The 17,502-nt window shown below is 54.5% G+C and overlaps 1 protein-coding gene across 1 annotated transcript in view; it reads left to right on the top strand.

The window, feature by feature from the left end:
• Window positions 1-8,306: 8,306 nt before the first annotated feature.
• CSPG4 (chondroitin sulfate proteoglycan 4) overlaps window positions 8,307-17,502 on the top strand; it is a 35,137-nt gene continuing 25,941 nt past the window's right edge. The window contains exon 1 of the mRNA XM_022580090.3: window positions 8,307-8,511. Coding sequence (XP_022435798.2) covers window positions 8,424-8,511 — 88 coding nt within the window. The 5' untranslated portion in view covers window positions 8,307-8,423. The remainder of the gene's footprint in view (window positions 8,512-17,502) is intronic.

The raw sequence follows: 17,502 nt of genomic DNA on the forward strand, positions 1-17,502 counted from the left end.
GGTACAACATTGTAACTCAACTATACTTCAATTAAAAAATTTTTTTAAATTACTGCTATCGAAAAAAATAATTTAAATGTTTTTTTAAATTTAAAAAATAAGAACCATCTTCCTGGCCACGCACACCTCTCCCCAGTCCACAGACAAACTTCCCCAAAGAGGCATTTTTCCTACAGTCTCATTCTCACCTCCCTTTCACATTCTGACTCCCTGCAGGCTGGCTTCAAGCCCATCGCTGCACCTAAACTGTGACCTGCATGTGGAAGATGCTGCCAGTAGCCACCTCTCACCCTCACTGGACCAGCTTTTCAGCAGCACTGGGCCACAATGACCGGCCACTGCCTCCTTTTTGCAGGACCTCTTCCTGGTTCCAAGATGTTCTGGTCTTCCTCCCATGTTCCCATTGCCCCTTCACAAGCTTTCTTCCTGGCTCTTCTTCCTCAGCCTGACCTTTCAGTGTTGGCATATGCTCATTAATTGCAAAGGGAAAAACAGTAACTTTACAGGGAGAATCTTGGCAGGCACCACCCCAACCAAGGGATGTAAGTTAACATTATTGGGACTTCCCTGGTGGCACATTGGTTAAGAATCCACCTGGCAATTCAGGGGACACGGGTTCAAGCCCTGGTCCACGAAGATCCCACATGCCATGGAGCAACTAAGCCCGTGCACCACAACTACTGAGCCCACGTGCCACAACTACTGAAGCCCGCACGCCTAGAGCCCATGCTCCACAATTAGAGAAGCCACCACAATGAGAAGCCTGCGCACCACAATGAAGAGTAGCCTCCACTCGATGCAACTAGAAAAAGCCTGCACACAGCAACAAAGACCCAACACAGCCAAAAATTAATTAATTTTTTAAAAAGAGTTCTTTGTACATTAAAAAAAGAGAGCCACACTGGTTCAACACATATATACAATGGAATATTACTCAGCCTTAAAAAGAAATGAAATTGAGCTATTTGTAATGAGATGGATAGACCTAGAGTCTGTCATACAGAGTGAAGTAAGTCAGAAAGAAAAAGACAAATACCGTATGCTAACACATATATATGGAATTTAAGGGAAAAAAAATGTCATGAAGAACCTAGGGGTAAGACAGGAATAAAGACGCAGACCTACTGGAGAACGGACTTGAGGATATGGGGAGGGGGAAGGGTGAGCTTTGACAGGGCGAGAGAGAGTCATGGACATATACACACTAACAAACGTAGTAAGGTAGATAGCTAGGGGGAAGCAGCCGCAAGGCACAGGGATATTAGCTCGGTGCTTTGTGACAGCCTGGAGGGGTGGGATAGGGAGAGTGGGAGGGAGGGAGACGCAAGAGGGAGGACATATGGGAGCATATGTATATGTATAACTGATTCACTTTGTTATAAAGCAGAAACTAACACACCATTGTAAAGCAATTATACCCCAATAAAGATGTTTAAAAAAAAAAAAAAGAGAGCCACACTGGTTCAAAATAAAGAGAGAATAAAAAGAAAAAACAAATCATCAACAATGGGACAGATAGATGCTGTGTACCTCCTGAGAGGATGCACTGAGAAGGACACAGGATCACTTCTGGGGTGTTCCCACCAAGGGTACATAACCTGAATCTAATTGCAAAGAAACCAGATAAACTCAAATCAAGATTCACGTTCCAAAATAAAATAGGTCTGTACTTGCCAAAAACGGCAATATCATGAAAGACAAAGAAACACTGAAGAACTTTTCCAGGTTAATAGAAACTCAATGTAGTTTCTATTCAAATGCAATGTAGGAGCCAGGAGTTTCTTTTGCTATCAAGGATATTACTGGGGAAATTGGCAAAGCCAGAAAAAAACCTGTAGCTAGTTAAAACTATTGTACCAATGTTAGTTTCCTGATCTGGGTTCTGAAAGAGAAGGTCCTTGCTCTCAGAAAATACACATTGAAGTATTTAAGGATAAAGGAGCATTATATCTGCAACTTACTCTCAAAAAATTCTTACAGGCAAAAAATATGTATATACGTAGAAAAGAATTTAAAGGTGATAAAACATTACCATTGGGACATCTAGGTGAAGAGTATGTGAAAAATATTTGTAATGGCCTTGCTACTTTTCTCTAGGTCTGAAACTATGCTAAAATAAAAATTTTTTAAGAAAAAAAATGTTGGTGTCTCAAAGTTCAGTCCTGCAGTCTTTTATTGATCACTCTCTCATATACCACAGCAACAAAACATGTATGCAAATTTGTTTAAAATTTGTTTCCTATAACCATAAATAATAAATAATTATTAAATTTTTTTTAAAAAGTTCAGTCCTGGGCCTTCCTCTCCCATTTCACCACCCTCCTCTCACTGGGAAGTATCCCCACTTGTTGCTTCAATCCCATTATCTGTACCCCAACAATTCCCGAATATATATGTCTCTGGCTCAGATCTTCTTAGGAGTTTAGACTCCCATATCTGACAGCCTGCACAGTGTCACTCGAGATTCTCACAAACATCTAAAAGTCAATAAGCCCAGAGCTTTTCTCATGAGATGCTCCCTGTCCCCCATTTATCTCAATGAATGATGTTGCCACCTATCCAAGCCAGAAATCTGGGCTTGTCCTGGACACCTCCCTTGTCCTTACTCCCCACATACAACAATCACCAAGTCATTTGGGGAGCCTGTGAGCTCCCAAAGGCAGGGCTCTGTCACTTACCCTTGTGTCTCCAGCCCCCAGCATAGTGCCCTGACATATGGTAAGTGCTTAAGAAAGGTTTGTGGAATGAATAAATGAGTTGATCCATTGATTGATCAAGGAAAACATCATTCCTCCTCATGGGAACAGAGTCTTACTTTCTGAACCCAGACACAGACCCAGTCTGGCTGACTGGACTGCAATTTACATTCGTGGAGGTCTGTTTCAGTTATCTCTTGCTGTGTAACAAATCATCCTCAAAGCCTAAGAGCTTAAAATAGCAATACACATTTATTATCACACACAGTTTCAAGAGTTTAGGGGCCAGGAGTTTAGAAGTGGCTTAGTTGGATGGATCTGGCTCCAGGTCTCTCCAGAAGTAGCAGTCAAGATGTCAGTAGGAGCTGCAGTCATCTGAAAGTGTGACTGGGACTGGCACATCCACTTCCTAGACGGCTCACTCATGTGAATGGTGGGCTGGTGCTGATCATTGACAAAAGGTCTCGGTTCCTCTCCACAGGGGCCTTCCACAGGCTGCTTAACTGTCCTCAGGCCATGGTGGCTGGCTTCCCCCAGAGCAAGGCAGAGGCCGCCATGTCTCTTGTGACCTGACCTTGGAAATCATACTCCTTCATTTCTGCAATGCCCTATTGGCCATTGGGATTAGCCTTATTCAATGTGTGGGCGGTGACTCCACAAGGTTGTGAATGCCCAAAGGTGAGGACCATTGACGGCCATCTTGGAGGCTGGCTACCACAGGTTTGTCACTATACAAGGACACCTAGCCAATGGGGCCAATAGGAGCTGAAATTCAAGCTGTATGTTCTTGGGTGAAGCGGCTGAAGACAGCCCTGCCAGCTTGCTCCAGCTGCCTCTTGGTCGTCAATCTTGCCTCCCCTTCAAAGGATTCCTGGAAGACGTGCAGAGAACGCAACCCTGGCCTCAACAGGTGCCCTCATCATAACCACCAGGCACTGCCCTTCATAGTTTATAAAGCCCCAGCACCTCTTTTGGAAGGCATCACCCAAGCACCATGGCGGTTCTACTGTTTACAAATGAGGGAAAAGGTGCCTAGAGGTGAAGAAACTTGCCTGAGGCCACACAGAAAAGGCTTGGCAGAACCAGGCTTCTGGCTCCTAACCCCACATTCTTTTCACTGCCCTGCCCAGTCGCCAGCTCAGACCCATGTCTCCTAAAGCCCACTGAAGCCTCATTCCCAGTTCTGAGCAGGTATTTCTAACCCTCCTTTTGGGAGCCCCACCCCAGCCCCCAAAGTACCTGTCCCACGTTAGACCCTGAGCAAGTATGTTCACAAATGTTCCCTCCAAACGAGGACTATTCATTCCCCCTCCCAGAGGCTCTCTCTGCAGCCAGCTGAATGTCCATTGGTGGAGCAGAGCGGAGGTAACAGCATGAACCAATATTTAGAAATAGCACAACCCCAGGAGGAGTCAGCTGCGGCCAGCTGGTCATAGCCACTGAAGCCACAGCCTTTGTGGACGTGGTGTGCAAGACGACTTCCTATTCCCGGGAACAGAGGCTCTGAGAGGGTCCTCTACCACCCCCAGCCCCCGTCTCCCCAAGACAGCTTTCCCCTGGCCAGGGAAAGCCCTGCCACCGGCCACCCGACCACAGCCCACAGCCAGCTCCCAAGGGCAGCAAACATAACATTTCAGCTCCTGAATTGTGCAATTGTTGGGAAGAGCTGCCCCCATCCCTCCTGATCCTGGCTGCCTGCACTTGGAGGAGCCCCACGGATGCCGCCAGCCACGAGTGGGAGCAAGACCACTCCTAGCATAGGCCCTGGCCTGGGGCCCACCACCGTGGAGCTCCTGGTCATGTGACTACAGGGCCACGGAATCGGGGCCAAAAAGCCCATGTCCCCTTGCACAGTAGTGGCCTGAGTGCTACATGCTTCATGGCAGAAGGCCACTTCCCTGAGGTTAGGACATAGCGCGAGCTGAGGCACTGTCCCATCTAGGACACAAGCACCAGCCATTTACCAGCAAGCTGGCTTTGGCCACAAGCTCCCTGGGTGGGGCCCAGGCGGTCAGGGTGCAAAACACAGAGGCATTCAGATGCCAGGCCCTGGCCAAGGGCAGGACTGAGCCACGGCCGCTGCCAGAGCAGGTACTCTTCGTCCAAGAGGCATGAGGATAAGAATGACCAGGAGGGCCTGGCCAGCGCGCCCGGCTGAACTCTGCCAGCAGAGAAGCGGCAGAGTTGTCTGTTCTCCCAGAGGCCGATCACTTGGGGAAACTGAGGCAGCACACACCACAGGTCACTGTAGCTTCAGAAAAATTTGAATCCTCCTTCATCCCTGGGGTGTGGGCATCCTTCTTCAAGTGTGTTCTGAGTCTTCCTCTCCCCTATCCCAGGTACCGTGTCCAGTGATTTGCTGGGAAGAAATCTGTCCAGGGGGCCAGGAGGCATTGACTCAACTACATGTGCCCTGGGGGGCACTGGGAGAATACAGAGATCAGTACTCGAGGGAGTCTATGGAAAGGGAGGTCAGTGGTGAGAAGGAAGGCTGCGAGGGCTTCCTGGAGGAAGGTGAGCTACGGCCACAGAGGCAAGGGCAGTTGGGGATGGTAACCAGGGACACCCGGCCACGCAAGCCAGAGAAAGTTGGGCTTGAGGAAATCAGAAGGCAGAGGAAGAAGGCCTGAGGATGCTAGAGAGGCCCTGGTGGGCTCTACTCAGGATGGGGATTTGGTGGGGGCTTCAGTGGGGGCATGCCGAGGAGGCTGGGGAGAGGACAGTTGAGGAGCAGGCACTGCCTGGTCTAACAGCCTTTGCTCTGAGACAGTAAGAGGAAGTCAGGGGTCAGTTCCCAGGCAACAGGAGGCCTCAACTTTCTGCCAGTTTTCCTGGCATGAGGCTGCTCAGCACCAGTCGGGGGGTCAAGTTCTAGGCTATAGGCTGAACAAAGGCCAGGCCTATGTGCGCCGGTGCCCCAGCATCCCTTCTCCACTAGAGCCGCAGTTTTCTCATCAGTGAAAAGGGAACACTGTCCCCCAACACACACACTCCCCAGGGCTGTCAAAAAACCAGGTCAATGTTTTGTAAACTGAGAAGCCCCAGCAGAGAAGCCAGTGTGGGCTATTACTGCCGTGCTGGTTGCCATTATTTTTCCAGGCCTGTGTTTCTCTCCCCAGTTAGCAACCAGGCAGGGGGAGGCTGCAAGCTAATCCTGACCTGAATCTCAGCTGTGGGCAGGAATTCCGTCTGGAGGCTCCACAGACAGACCAATGACTCCTGGTAGCGGTGGGTAAATCTGTGTGGGTGGGGATCAGGGGAGGACATGGGAGAAGATGGGGAGGGGGAAGGATGGGCAGATGGGGTGGGTAGAAAGCTCCACCCACATTTTTGATTCATAAGCAAAAGTCTTCTCCTCCTTTCTTTTTTCATTTCTAAAAAGAAATCTCTTTTCCTCCAAATGTTGTCTTCTCAGCAGCCGCCGCAACTCTGGGCCCACACTTCGCCAGTAATTAGCCCTTAACAAGGACCAGGTGCCTTGCTGACCTGGGGAGAAGGAAAAACAAGGGACAAGTGCAGAATCAATGGCTTTATTGCCACCGAGGCCAGCTGAGCACAACCCCGACCCAGGCTTCCTAGGGTGAACTGGATGGGAGTTGTTGCGTTTGCCAAAATCCCCACAGAACGGCAGCAACTGGCTTCTTACTCAACCCCAGCATGCATTTATTGAGTACCTACTGTATGCAGCTGCCTCTGGAAGCTAAATGCAAACTTTGAGACACGTGGAGGATGTGAAGCAGGACTACAGGGCAAGGAGGAAAAAAGACAAGCATATGTTGAGCACCTGCTGTATACCTCGGGCTGGGCACTTGAGGTACGTTAAAGGATTTAATCCTGGGACTTCCCTGGTGGCGCAGTGGTTAAGAATCCGCCTGTCAATGCAGGGGACACGGGTTCGAGCCCTGGTCCAGGAAGATCCCACATGCCGCGGAGCAACGAAGCCCGTGAGCCACAACTACTGAGCCTGCGCTCTAGAGCCTGCAAGCCACAACTACTGAGCCCACGTGCCACAACTACCGAAGCCTGCATGCCTAGAGCCCGTGCTCCGCAACAAAGAAAAGCCACTGCAGTGAGAAGCCCATGCACCGCAACAAAAGAGTAGCCCCCGCTCGCCACAACGAGAGAAAGCCCACGCACAGCAACAAAGACCCAATGCGGCCAAAACTAAATAAATAAATTTATTTTTTTAAAGAAGCATTTAATCCTCACAAAGCCAATTTTACAGATGAGGAAACTGAACTACAGAGAAGTGAAGTGACTTGCTCAAGGTTGGACAGCTAAGCAGGAGAGCTGGGATTTGAACCCAGAGCCCTGGTTACCACTGTGCTGTGGTGGTAAGAGCCCTGGGCTTGGGGTCAAAGACCTGGCTCCACCTCTTTGCAGCTGTGTAGACTTGCTCAAGTCCCTTAATCTTCCTCAGCTTCAGTTTCTTCTATTGCAAAATGGGGCAAAATTTTGTTGCAAACTCTGAAGGGCTGTACCCATGGTAGGATTGTCATCAGGAAAGGGGAGGAGCTGGGGAGACAGCAAGTGGTGGGATGGGGTTGGGGGGGTGGGCTGAAGCAGGCAGGTGTGACAGAGAGATTCTGATGGAGGAAAGGAGGGGGAAACACTCCAGGAGTACTCTTCCACCCATTCACTGGACAGAGAAACCGAAGCCAGGCACCGCTGATGCTGGGGCTAGGCAGAGCGCAGGCAGAGCCTCTAGGTGCTGGACGCTCTGCGATAATATTGCCCTTTCTCCTGCTTGGGACAAGGCTGATATTGTTGCCTGGGAGGGAACCAAGAGGAGCAGGACCCCAGCCTGAAACTGTTAGGTAGGTGCTAAATCCAGGGTCAGATTTCCAGGAGGCAGCCCAGGAAGCTGAAATAGCCAGATTCAGGAGTCAGGCGGCCTGGGGTTCTGGTCCCATGTGGCCAGGGACCTACTCTCCATCTGGCGGCCTTGCAAGAACCACTTCCAGCTCTGAACCAGCTTCCTCCTCCATAAAGTGTGGGCAGGAGTGTTGTCACCCACCTTGCAGGATTAGTTAGAGGCAACTAAATGATACCAGGGAGTTGAGAATCCCTCCTGCCTTGTGGGAGACTCTAGAACATCTCTCCTTTAGAGACTGGGAAACTGAGGCCCTGTCAAGGTTGCAATGCCAGTGGGCACAGAGCGGGGTAGAACCTCAGGCTGGTGCTTCTCTGTCCAAATGGCGTCCTGAAGAGACTTCAGAGGCAAAGCAGCCCAAAAGCTGTCTGTGGGGTAGTGGGCATCTGTCCTCCCTCCTAGGCCTGGCGTGAGGACGCCCCTGCCACAACCCAGGCGAGGGCAGAGGGCAGAGAAGTGACGGGACTAGCTCAGCTCACATCTCCTCCCGGCGCAGCTCTCCGGGAGCCCTTGCGCCAGAGCCCAGGAGGTCTGGGCTCCTCTGGGATTTTGTCCCAAATCTCTAAGGTGGAGCCTGGGACTGATCAAGCTATAAGGGTCCCCTGACCCCTGACGGGGAGGAGCAGCCCAGCACGGGCCCTTTAAGAAGACTAGGGGTGGGGGGCAGACAGGACAGCCCCGGCCTGAAACCGGAGCGCGCGCGCCGGTCGGCGCCTGCCCCGCCCCCGTGTTAAGTAGGCGGCGGGACGCCCGGAGCCCCAGCCCGCGCCAGTTCTCTCCACTCGAGACTCTGGCGTCCAAGCTCAGGGCTCCGAACTCCGCTTCTCGCCAGTCCCGCTGCCCAGCCCGCCGCGATGCGCTCCAGCCCGCGGCTCCTGCCCTCAGCCCCCGCCCTGACCCTGGCTCTGACCTTCGCTACGTTGGTGGGACCAGCATCCACAGGTGAGTGAGGGGCCTGAGACGCCGACCTAGACTGGCAAGAGCTGTGGAGGGTTTCTTAGGTAGAGGAAAGGGACAGGAGGACCCAGAAGTGGCCCCCAGACTGGGAAACGAGGGGACTGCACTTCTGCCACCCCTGGTTGGGGTCTCTGGCAGTACCACCCCACCCCCAGGGGATGCAGGACCCCCAGCCATGGCTCTCGATCTAGGGGGTCATGTGGGCTCTGGTTATCTGAGGTTGGCCCCAGGGTCACTTCCCTAGGGTGTGGCTCTGTGCAGGATTGTTCTCTAGACCCAGTGGAGACACCCCAGTGCCGCCTGGGCTCCCTGTTCCCAGCAGGCTTTCTAGGACTGAGTTGGTGCCCAAAGGACACATAGTGACAGTGAGAAGCGAGTTCCCCACCTCAGACACCCAGGCAAGGAAGGGGGAGTGCCGCAAGGCGTGAAATGGGGAGGAAGCCACCCTACCCCATCCTGTGTGGGGCCCCACAAGCACCCCAGCCTCCTGGGGCCTCCTCCAGCTGCGCCCCAGCTCTGCTCCTGTTCCCCTTGTTCCTGGGTGCATTTTCTGTCTGGCCTCTTCACCACCACCTTCCTCCTGGCCTCCTCCTCCCACTCCTGTCTTCTCTGTCCTTTCTCCTCACTGAGAAGGCCTAGTTGGTGACAGACAGGACCACCCACTCTTCAGCCTCCTAGAGGCAGGGCTGGTGCCCCTCAGATATCCTGTGCCCCTCAGACAGCTCTGGGCACCCCCCTGCCACACCTCCCCGTCCCAGGCATTGGTGCTTGCTTCCAGCAGAGACTGCCGTCTGAGAGGTGCTAGGATGTAACCGTCTCTATTGCAATGCCAGAAATCCCACCATTATGGCATTCTTCCCTTAGTTAAGGCATGGTCTAGTTATGCCATAAGACCTGTGGCCTCAGGACCCATCAGTCATTACTACCCATGTATGTATGAATCAGTGCTTCAGCCTACATCTTTCGGGACCATTCCCAAGAACAACTTTGAGCAGAAGAGCCTGAGTCTCCCTTAGCAGGGACCTAGGCCACACCCCTCTCCCCATTAGATGGGGAAGCCAGTTAGAATGGACAGTAATCACAAGGCACCCAAAAGGGAAATGAGTCAGGGGAGGATCCCCCAGTGGGGTGAGTCAGAGCTGGATCCCCAGGCTCCCTGTTCCTGTCCCCAGGGACCCCATCTTTCAAGGTCTCAGGGCCTGGGTTGTGGGCTGGGCCTCTAGAGGGATAGGAAGGGGGCATCTGAGCTGACTAGAGAGGTCTGCTTGCCCAGCCTCCAGCCAAGGGAGGGACTCCGGTACCCACCTCCTTGGGCTTCAACTGAGAGCCATTCTCAAATACCTTCTCAGCATCAACAATGTGCAGACGTTGTGCTGGGCAGTCAGGAGTGCACAGAAATGCATAGGCTGGACTTGGACTCATTCAGGAGGCAGAAAAGCAAATTAAAACTCAAACAGCAATTCCGATCATGTCTGCAAAGATCCAGATGAGGAGAATGGTGAAGAGAAATTCAGAGGCAAGCTGGGGCGGGGCAGAGGGTGATCCTTGAGCCAAGCCTTGGAGGATGGGAAGGGGGTCAGAACTCCAGGCGAGGGCTCGACGAGCAAAGGCTCTGAGGGCGTATGAGCAGAGGGAGGTTGAGATACGGAGTTCCAGCAGCCTGGCTGGAAGGTATATATATTTTGAGCACAAGCCAGGAAGAGCCATTGGGCTGGGGCACAGAAACCTGAGATGGCAAAATGCAGTCCACCGCCTATACCCTATTGGCAGTGGGGAGCCGGCGAAGCTTTTAGAGAGGAGAGCAACATGGTGCCAGTGGGGTTTTATAACATCAAGCTGACCCCGGCCCTTAGGAGGGATTTGGAAGCGGTGAGGGGGTGGGCGAGCTAGTATCCTGTCCCCCTCACAGGCAGAGCTCCCCTCCAAGAGCCCACCTCTGTTTCCATGCCATGTCCCCCTCTGTCCCCCGTCCTGGTCTCTGCAATAGGGACAGCCCCTACCGAGGAAGGTATCACTCCCACCCCTCCTGGACACCCATAGCCCCAAAGTCCCCCAAGTCTCAGGTACCAGAGTGAGGCACACTGGGATGCTTTCCCTGCACTCATCAACATTCCAGGCATCCAGGTCATGGGACCTGAGAGTCAAGCACCTTTGGAGACCATCTGGGCCAACCTTCCAATTGTACAGACGAGGAAACTGAGGACCCAGGGAGGAAGCAAAGTGCTGTAACCCACAGAGAAGCCCAGCTGCCCAACAAGAGCCCCTAGTCGCACTTTGTGGGAGCTCCCCGCCTGCGTGGGCGGCTAGACTTGACCCCTGTGCCAGTGTGGATGATAAGTGTCGTGTCCAGCCGCTTCTAAGCCCTGTGGGAGGCCCAGCAGAGCCACAGGCATTGGGGAGATTGGGTCTGAGCCGAGACTGGGTTTGAGCGGATGTGCTTCCAGCCAGGGGGTACAGCACAAGCAAAACTGGGAGGCCAAAGTGAGCACAGAGCATGCAGTGCCGGTGGCTCCCGCACCTCCTCCCTGCCTGGCATAGCTGACTTTGAAAGGCAGAGGGTGAGGGGCTCACGTGGGACTCAGGCGGGAGTAGCTGGCAGAGAGGGTTTCTGTGTAATCTGGGTGAGGGCTCTGAACCGATGGGGGTGTCTTAGAGAGCAGGGCTGGGGTGGGGACGGGGGAGCCTCAGGTGCAAGGAATTGAACCAGGGTAGATTCTGTTGCCTCTAAGGATGGTCTGGGGGAACGAGTGGTGCTGGAGACAGCCTCTCAGCCTTGTGTGTCTGTGTGTCTGTGTGTGTACGTACACTGCCCCAGCCCTCTAGAGCAGGGCAGGGGCCAGGGCCCTAGGCCCAGCGCCACCCACCCCCGGACTCTGAAAAAGCTGTTCCAGACCAAGTGTAACTGAGCCCCGCTCCCAACATCCACCCGCCTGCCCAGCCAGGACAAGAGCCTGTCAGTGCTGCCCGCCTGGGGGGCCCGAGGAGGGGGCTGCGCCAGGTGGGCCAGGCGGCTGAGGAAGGGCCAGAGGGGAGTGGGGTGTGAGGAACCGGGCATGCTGCCAAGGAGGGGGTGGGCAGGGGAGGGGGAGTTGGAAATAGCCCTGACTACACACTCACTGGCGCACACAGATGTGAGCCCGCTCAACCGTGCATACAACCAGCGGTGCTCGCAGACCTGGGCTGGGTGGGGCCTTCAGGCAAGGAGGTGAGGACAAGATGGGGGCAGGGGGTGCTGAGCTGCGCTGGGGCTCCTATTCAGTGCCAAGAGCAAATAAACAAGGGGGCCTTTGGGTCTGGGACTTGAGCCTGTTCCCTTCCAGGTCCCTCCGCTCCTTTACCGCCTTGCCGCCAACTCCTGGCCCCATCCAGCTCCCCTTTTGCCTCCAACATGCCCCTGACCCAGCGTGGGTCCAGTTCTGTAGAGCCTTCCAGAGTTACGACTCCTCCTCCAGGTGCAGGCTTAGGGTATGTTTCAGAAATATTGTATTACTATTATTACTGAGTGTGTATGAGTAATTTTTGAATGAACCAAATTTGTATGAACAGTTTTGTACTTGGATTCTCCCTGGGGTAGGGGCTCCTGGCTCTCTGCTTCTCAGGAGGGCCCGTAACTCCAAACAGGGGAGAGGATGGAGCTCTCTTACAACAGAGTTCCTACCTCCCGAGACACCCTGTGGGGGGCACTAGCCATGTTATCCTGCAGCTTCACAGCAGCCCTATAAGTCAAGAAACATTCCCCATTTTACAGATGAGGAAACTGAGGCTCTGAGAACGAGAAGGACTGGCCTCAGGTCCCTCTTTGGGTACACAGGCCATGGTGTACCCAACAACAGCCGCCTTTCAGGATCAGGCCAGGTGGGCAGCCACCGACCAGTGGACTCAGGCCCCCCAGCAGAGGAGAAAGACAGGTCCTCAGGAGAGAGACAGGTCCCTGAGGACCCCAGATCTCTGTTCCCATCTCTGCAGACCCCTCCAGCAAGTGACCCCTACCTTTCCAAACCCTCCCCACTTCCTCACAGCATAAGCAGATCTTCTTCAAGGAAGCCCACCACTCCTCCACCGACAGCTGGGGTGGCAAATGAAGCCCCATCTGTCTCAGATGTAGGGTAGTGGCTCTGGGGCTGCCATCAAGGTGGCTTGGTGGCATGGCTCACTCATCTTCTGGACAGTGCCTCTCCTGCTGACCATTCCTTCCTCCCACTCAGCTCCTGCCCACGCCCATGCCGCTCCCTGCCTGCAGAAGAGCCAGCCCTGCCAGCTCTGACGTGCATTAGCCAGGCCTCCCGCCACTGCTCATGCTAAACCGTTTCAGTGTGTGTGTCTCTTGCGGTTTAAGTGTCATGGTGGGTCAGTAAGGCAGCCTCCCCTCCCAGACCTCACTGCAGAGACTCCCCAGCCCAGGCCAGCCCCCCATGGTTCATAGGGAAACCAGGGCCCAGAGAGGGACAGCTATTTTCTCAGAGTCACACAGCAAATCCTTAGCAGGGTAGGGGGTAGACCTCTCTGCTGTTTGTCCTTGTACCCTGGTTTGGGTGTGGCCTTCCCCACAGGACCAGCAGCTCCCCAAGGGCAGACCTCCCATCTACTTTTCTCTGAGGTCTCCACTATCTTGCTGCACCCAGGACTGGGCCCACAAGGGGCATAGAGATCACTGAGCCAACCAGGGGTTTTCGGACTGTGTCCAAGGTGCTCCGGGGCTTTACATTCCCATATCTGGGAATACGGGATGCTGGCACCACCCCGACCCATGCATAGCAGTCTCATGAACATGTGTTTACAGATCGGTGTTTTTCGTAAGATACAGTTTTGATAAAGTGTCCTGTGGCTTAAAAGAAAGGCTTGAAAACCAATGAATTGCTTTGAGTTAAAACCTACTGAGAGCAGGGGAGAGTCAGGTCACATACAAGAAAGGACTTCCTGGCTTTCAAAGAATACAGATCAAGATTGATATCAATGGCCCCTGGAAGGTGTCCTTCCCCAGGTGGAGCAAAGTCTGGGGACTTGAAGGCAGGGAGCAGAATGTAGTCCCAGCCAGCCCTGGGGACCTGGCCTCTCCTGCCCCAGCATCCCATTCCTGTCCCTCTCGGAACCAAATGGGACACTCCTGAGTATCCAGGTAGACAGCAGCCTCATGGTGCCACCTGCCTGCAGGCCCAAAGACACCATGGCTGTGGCTGGGCCCTCTCTCCCCCCAGTAGATCAGCCTCCACATTCAAGGTGATGCTGTGTCCCACAGGCTGGCTGATGAACTAGACCGTCAGATAATAATCCATAATCCCTGGCACCCTTCCACCTTTGCCCAAGCTGTTTCTTGCAACGGCTCTTTTTTTTTCTCTCCATCCTTCAAGGTCCAGCTCCAGCATCACCACCCCTGGGAGGCTTTTCCAACCATTGATTATTCAGGCCTACAGCCTGGTCTGCCCCCCTTCTGGGGCCCTGCCCTCCATCTCTGTGAGATTACAGGCCTTTCTCCCCCTACCTTCATCTGGCCCCTGCCCCTGTTCTGTGACCCCCATCAGCGTGACACCCAGTAGGTTTACGTACATGTGTGTGCAGACACACACTTGCAAACGCACACACACACATAGTGTTCCCAGAAGCCTGGCTCAGGGCCTGGCAAAGAGAGTGTCCACCCCGGAGCCAGAAGCCTGGGGGAAGCCCCCAACTCAGGACACAGCCCCCAGCTCCACCACCATGCCGGGGCCTCTAGCCTGCGCCATCCTTCTCTCTGGGAAGATGGAGAGGGGGTGGAGGAAAGGAGACCAACTTCCGTTCCCACCTAAGAGCAGCCCCCACCCCCGCATTCAGCTATAAATATCAGTGGGCCCAGGATGCTGATTCCCACAACGCCAGCCCTCCCTGCCCCTTCCCTTGTGTGCAGTGACTGGGGCAAGTCCAGCTCTCCTACAGCTGGAGGCCAGCCAGGCAGGCCTCCAGCCCAGACACACACACACACACACACACACACACACACACACACACTTCTCACCGTGGTGAGGGCAGGAACGATTCACCCTTTTTGGGCGTCTTGGAGCAGCTAAGAGTAAGCTTCCCTCCCGCCCCTCAGTCCTGACTCAGGCCCCACCTCTCCCTCCTCTGAGTCCTCAGCTCCTGGAACCTCTACAGGGCTGGGGGAGACCGGAGGCCAGGCTCATGGTGGTAAAGAACATGGTGTTAGAGAGCTTAGAATTTAATTCCAGCCTCAATACCGGTGACCTGGCCTTTCTGAGCCTCAGTTTTCTCCTCTCTGAAATGGGATAAATAATTCCTGCCTCCTTTGTGTGTTGGGGATTAAAGCCCTTTGCCTGGAGTAAATGCTCAGTAGGTGCCTGGTCCTGAGGTTGCTGTTATCCTGTTATTCCCATCTTCTTCTGGAGTGGGGCAGGCCCAGCAATGGTGGCGGGGGACGGGTGGGGGGTGGTTCCTGCTTAGGAATCTTTGAGAAAGTTTCCAAAACAGGGGATTGGAGAGGATCTGTGTGGGACGAAGTGACACGGAAAGGGGGAGGCAGTCTCCCAGGGGACCTGTCAAGCCAGCCTCTGCCCGCCAGCCCAGGACCCTTCAGAAAGGGGGGTGGGGATGGGTCCTGCATCTGACTGACTCACTGGGCTGAGGTCCACACACCTCTCCTGTGTGAGGAGAAGCAGGACAGCCCCTTGCAGCCCCACCCCAAAGCCTAACGGTCCCTTGGATGGAGATGGTTGAGCCAGGACGTAGCACAATCAATCTGTTGAACGAATGACCAAATGAAACTCAGACCCTCTCCCAAGAGCGGATGGGTGGGGACGGAGAGAAGGAGCAGGCCTCCGGACCTTTTATAGGATGGGGAGCCTAGAAGCCTGTCTTTTCCCTGCTCTCTGCCCACCCTTCAGGGGCCCCTCTGGAGGTAGGGGCTGGAGGCCAGGGCCCAGTGATGTGAGACGGCTCCCATGAAGCTCCCTGGGGCTATTACCACCACTCATTAAGCAGTAGTGGCTGCATCATGAGGAGCAGGATCCAGAATGAAGGACTGAGGGATTCTGTCTCTCCTGGGCTGCTTGGACCCACCAGGGGTATTGGTGACGCCTGAGTCCATGTACGCGTAAGATCAGAGTTGGTGGAGGAGAGGGGAAGTGAGTCTTGGGAAATGGCTACAGAGTGGGGTGAGCAGCCTTGGGGAGTGCCAACTGGAGGGACACTCTGGATAAAAAGCCTGGGCCCCCAAGTCAAGATCCCAGTGTGGGGGCATCCTCGGCTTTCACCCCCAGAGAGGTAACCTTCTGAACAGACTATTGGGCAAAGACTGGTCAGCTCCCCAAATGTGTGCTAATAGAATCCAGGCTCCTGCCCCCGGCTGAGGCTCTATCTCTGGACATCTGGTGCCCATGTGCTTCCGGACACTCATCTGGAGCCCAGCTGAGCCTCTCCAGGGGCAGGTACTCAAATGGGAGCCCATCCTTCCAACTGTTGACAGCCCTGGGATAGAAGAGATATTGTAGGGACACGAGCCAAATGTGTAATGGCAGCCCTTGGGATACCTGGCCCTGCTGTGTGGCCTTGAGCAGACCTCTGTCCGTCTCTGGGCCTCTGGGTAGGATCTTCATTCTCCAAGGTCAGCTCTAAAATTCTGAGCTCAAGCCTCTTGGGAAAAGGACAAAGATCTCTGCTTCTATCCAGAGAGAGCCGGCTGCTTATCTGGGTCCACACAGCAAGGCAGGCTAGGCTCAGAACAGGGCTGAGAGGCGGCCCAGCCTGCCAGAGCTCTCTGGCATCAAGAAACCGTTTTCCTAAGTTGGCACGGAGCCCTGGGGCTCTCCTGGGATGAGAGCAGCGGCTCCTCTCCACCCCCAGTTCCCCTCTTCCACCCCCAACCCCGGCCCCAGCCCCACCCTACCAAAAATAAACCCAGTCACCCCATCTTGTACCAGCCAGACCCACCCAGCCCCTCCAGAGCCAGTTGAGTCACTGCTCAAAGCTGCTCCTTTTTTTAACTGTCTGAGTCACCCGTTGTGGCTGTAGTTCCATGACACATGCCCCAGGCTGTAGCCATCCCACAGCCCCCAACGGCACAACCAAGGGAGGGGAGGGGTCTGAATAGAGGCTGGCAGCAGGTGTGAGCCCAGGCCATAGCCTCAGCCTGTAACTCCTCCAGGCCCGGGGAATTCACCTCCTAGCAAGTCAGAGCCCAGACCTGTCCCCAGCAGTCCTGGAACTGCCCTGCCCGCTCTGTCCAGGACAGTCCTTCCACGATCTTGGTGACAAAGCCCGTGTGCATCAGCTCTGCCCCCACAGCTTTGCTTTGCCTCCAAACGGACCTGGGCCTCCCAGCATTAGACTGCCGGGAGCAGAGGGTCTCCAGGTCCTGGGGGTGGGAGAAGTATGCAAGGCCTGGCCTTCTTGGGTACAGGCCACAGAGATGCCTAATTCTTGCCCTTTCTCACCTGGATCCAACGGACCAGTCTGCCCAGAGCACTGTGAAGACTTTCTGTGGGATGGAACCCCCCACTTCAGATCTCCCCTTGCTTCCTCTATCTCCCCTCTATTCAGGGCGTCCGCTGGGCTGCAGATCTCTCTCCCCGGACCCCTGCCTGTCTCTGTGTCCTCACCAAGGCTGTCTCTCCATCTCTCTCTCCCCAACCCTGCGCCTCTCTCTCTGGCTGCCCTGTTCTCTTTCCTTTACCCAGTGCGCTGGCAGGCGGCACCCGCATCCCCAGAGGTCCTCCTCTGCCTCCCTCCTGTGCCTTGCAGACACGTAACACACCCTCACCTCCGCCCATTCCCACAAAGGACTCTGGGCCCCAGGGGCCGATTCTGAGAGAAAATTTCCATCCTCCTCACCCAAGTCCCCTCCTTCCCCAGCCCCAAAGAGCAGGCTACATCCTGTCCCAGGGAATGTCAGGATCCCACAGGCACTTCCTTGGGGGCTGAGAAAGGGGGGCAGGGGGCCTGGGAATGGCTCCACCGCCAGCGCCTGCCTGAGCGGGAGCCTGCGCAGCC

Source organism: Delphinapterus leucas, chromosome 2, assembly GCF_059928025.1.
Source record: "Delphinapterus leucas isolate spDelLeu-1000000601 "Yukka" chromosome 2, BTC_Dleu_Yukka2, whole genome shotgun sequence".
In the NCBI taxonomy this organism is placed as follows: domain Eukaryota; kingdom Metazoa; phylum Chordata; class Mammalia; order Artiodactyla; family Monodontidae; genus Delphinapterus; species Delphinapterus leucas.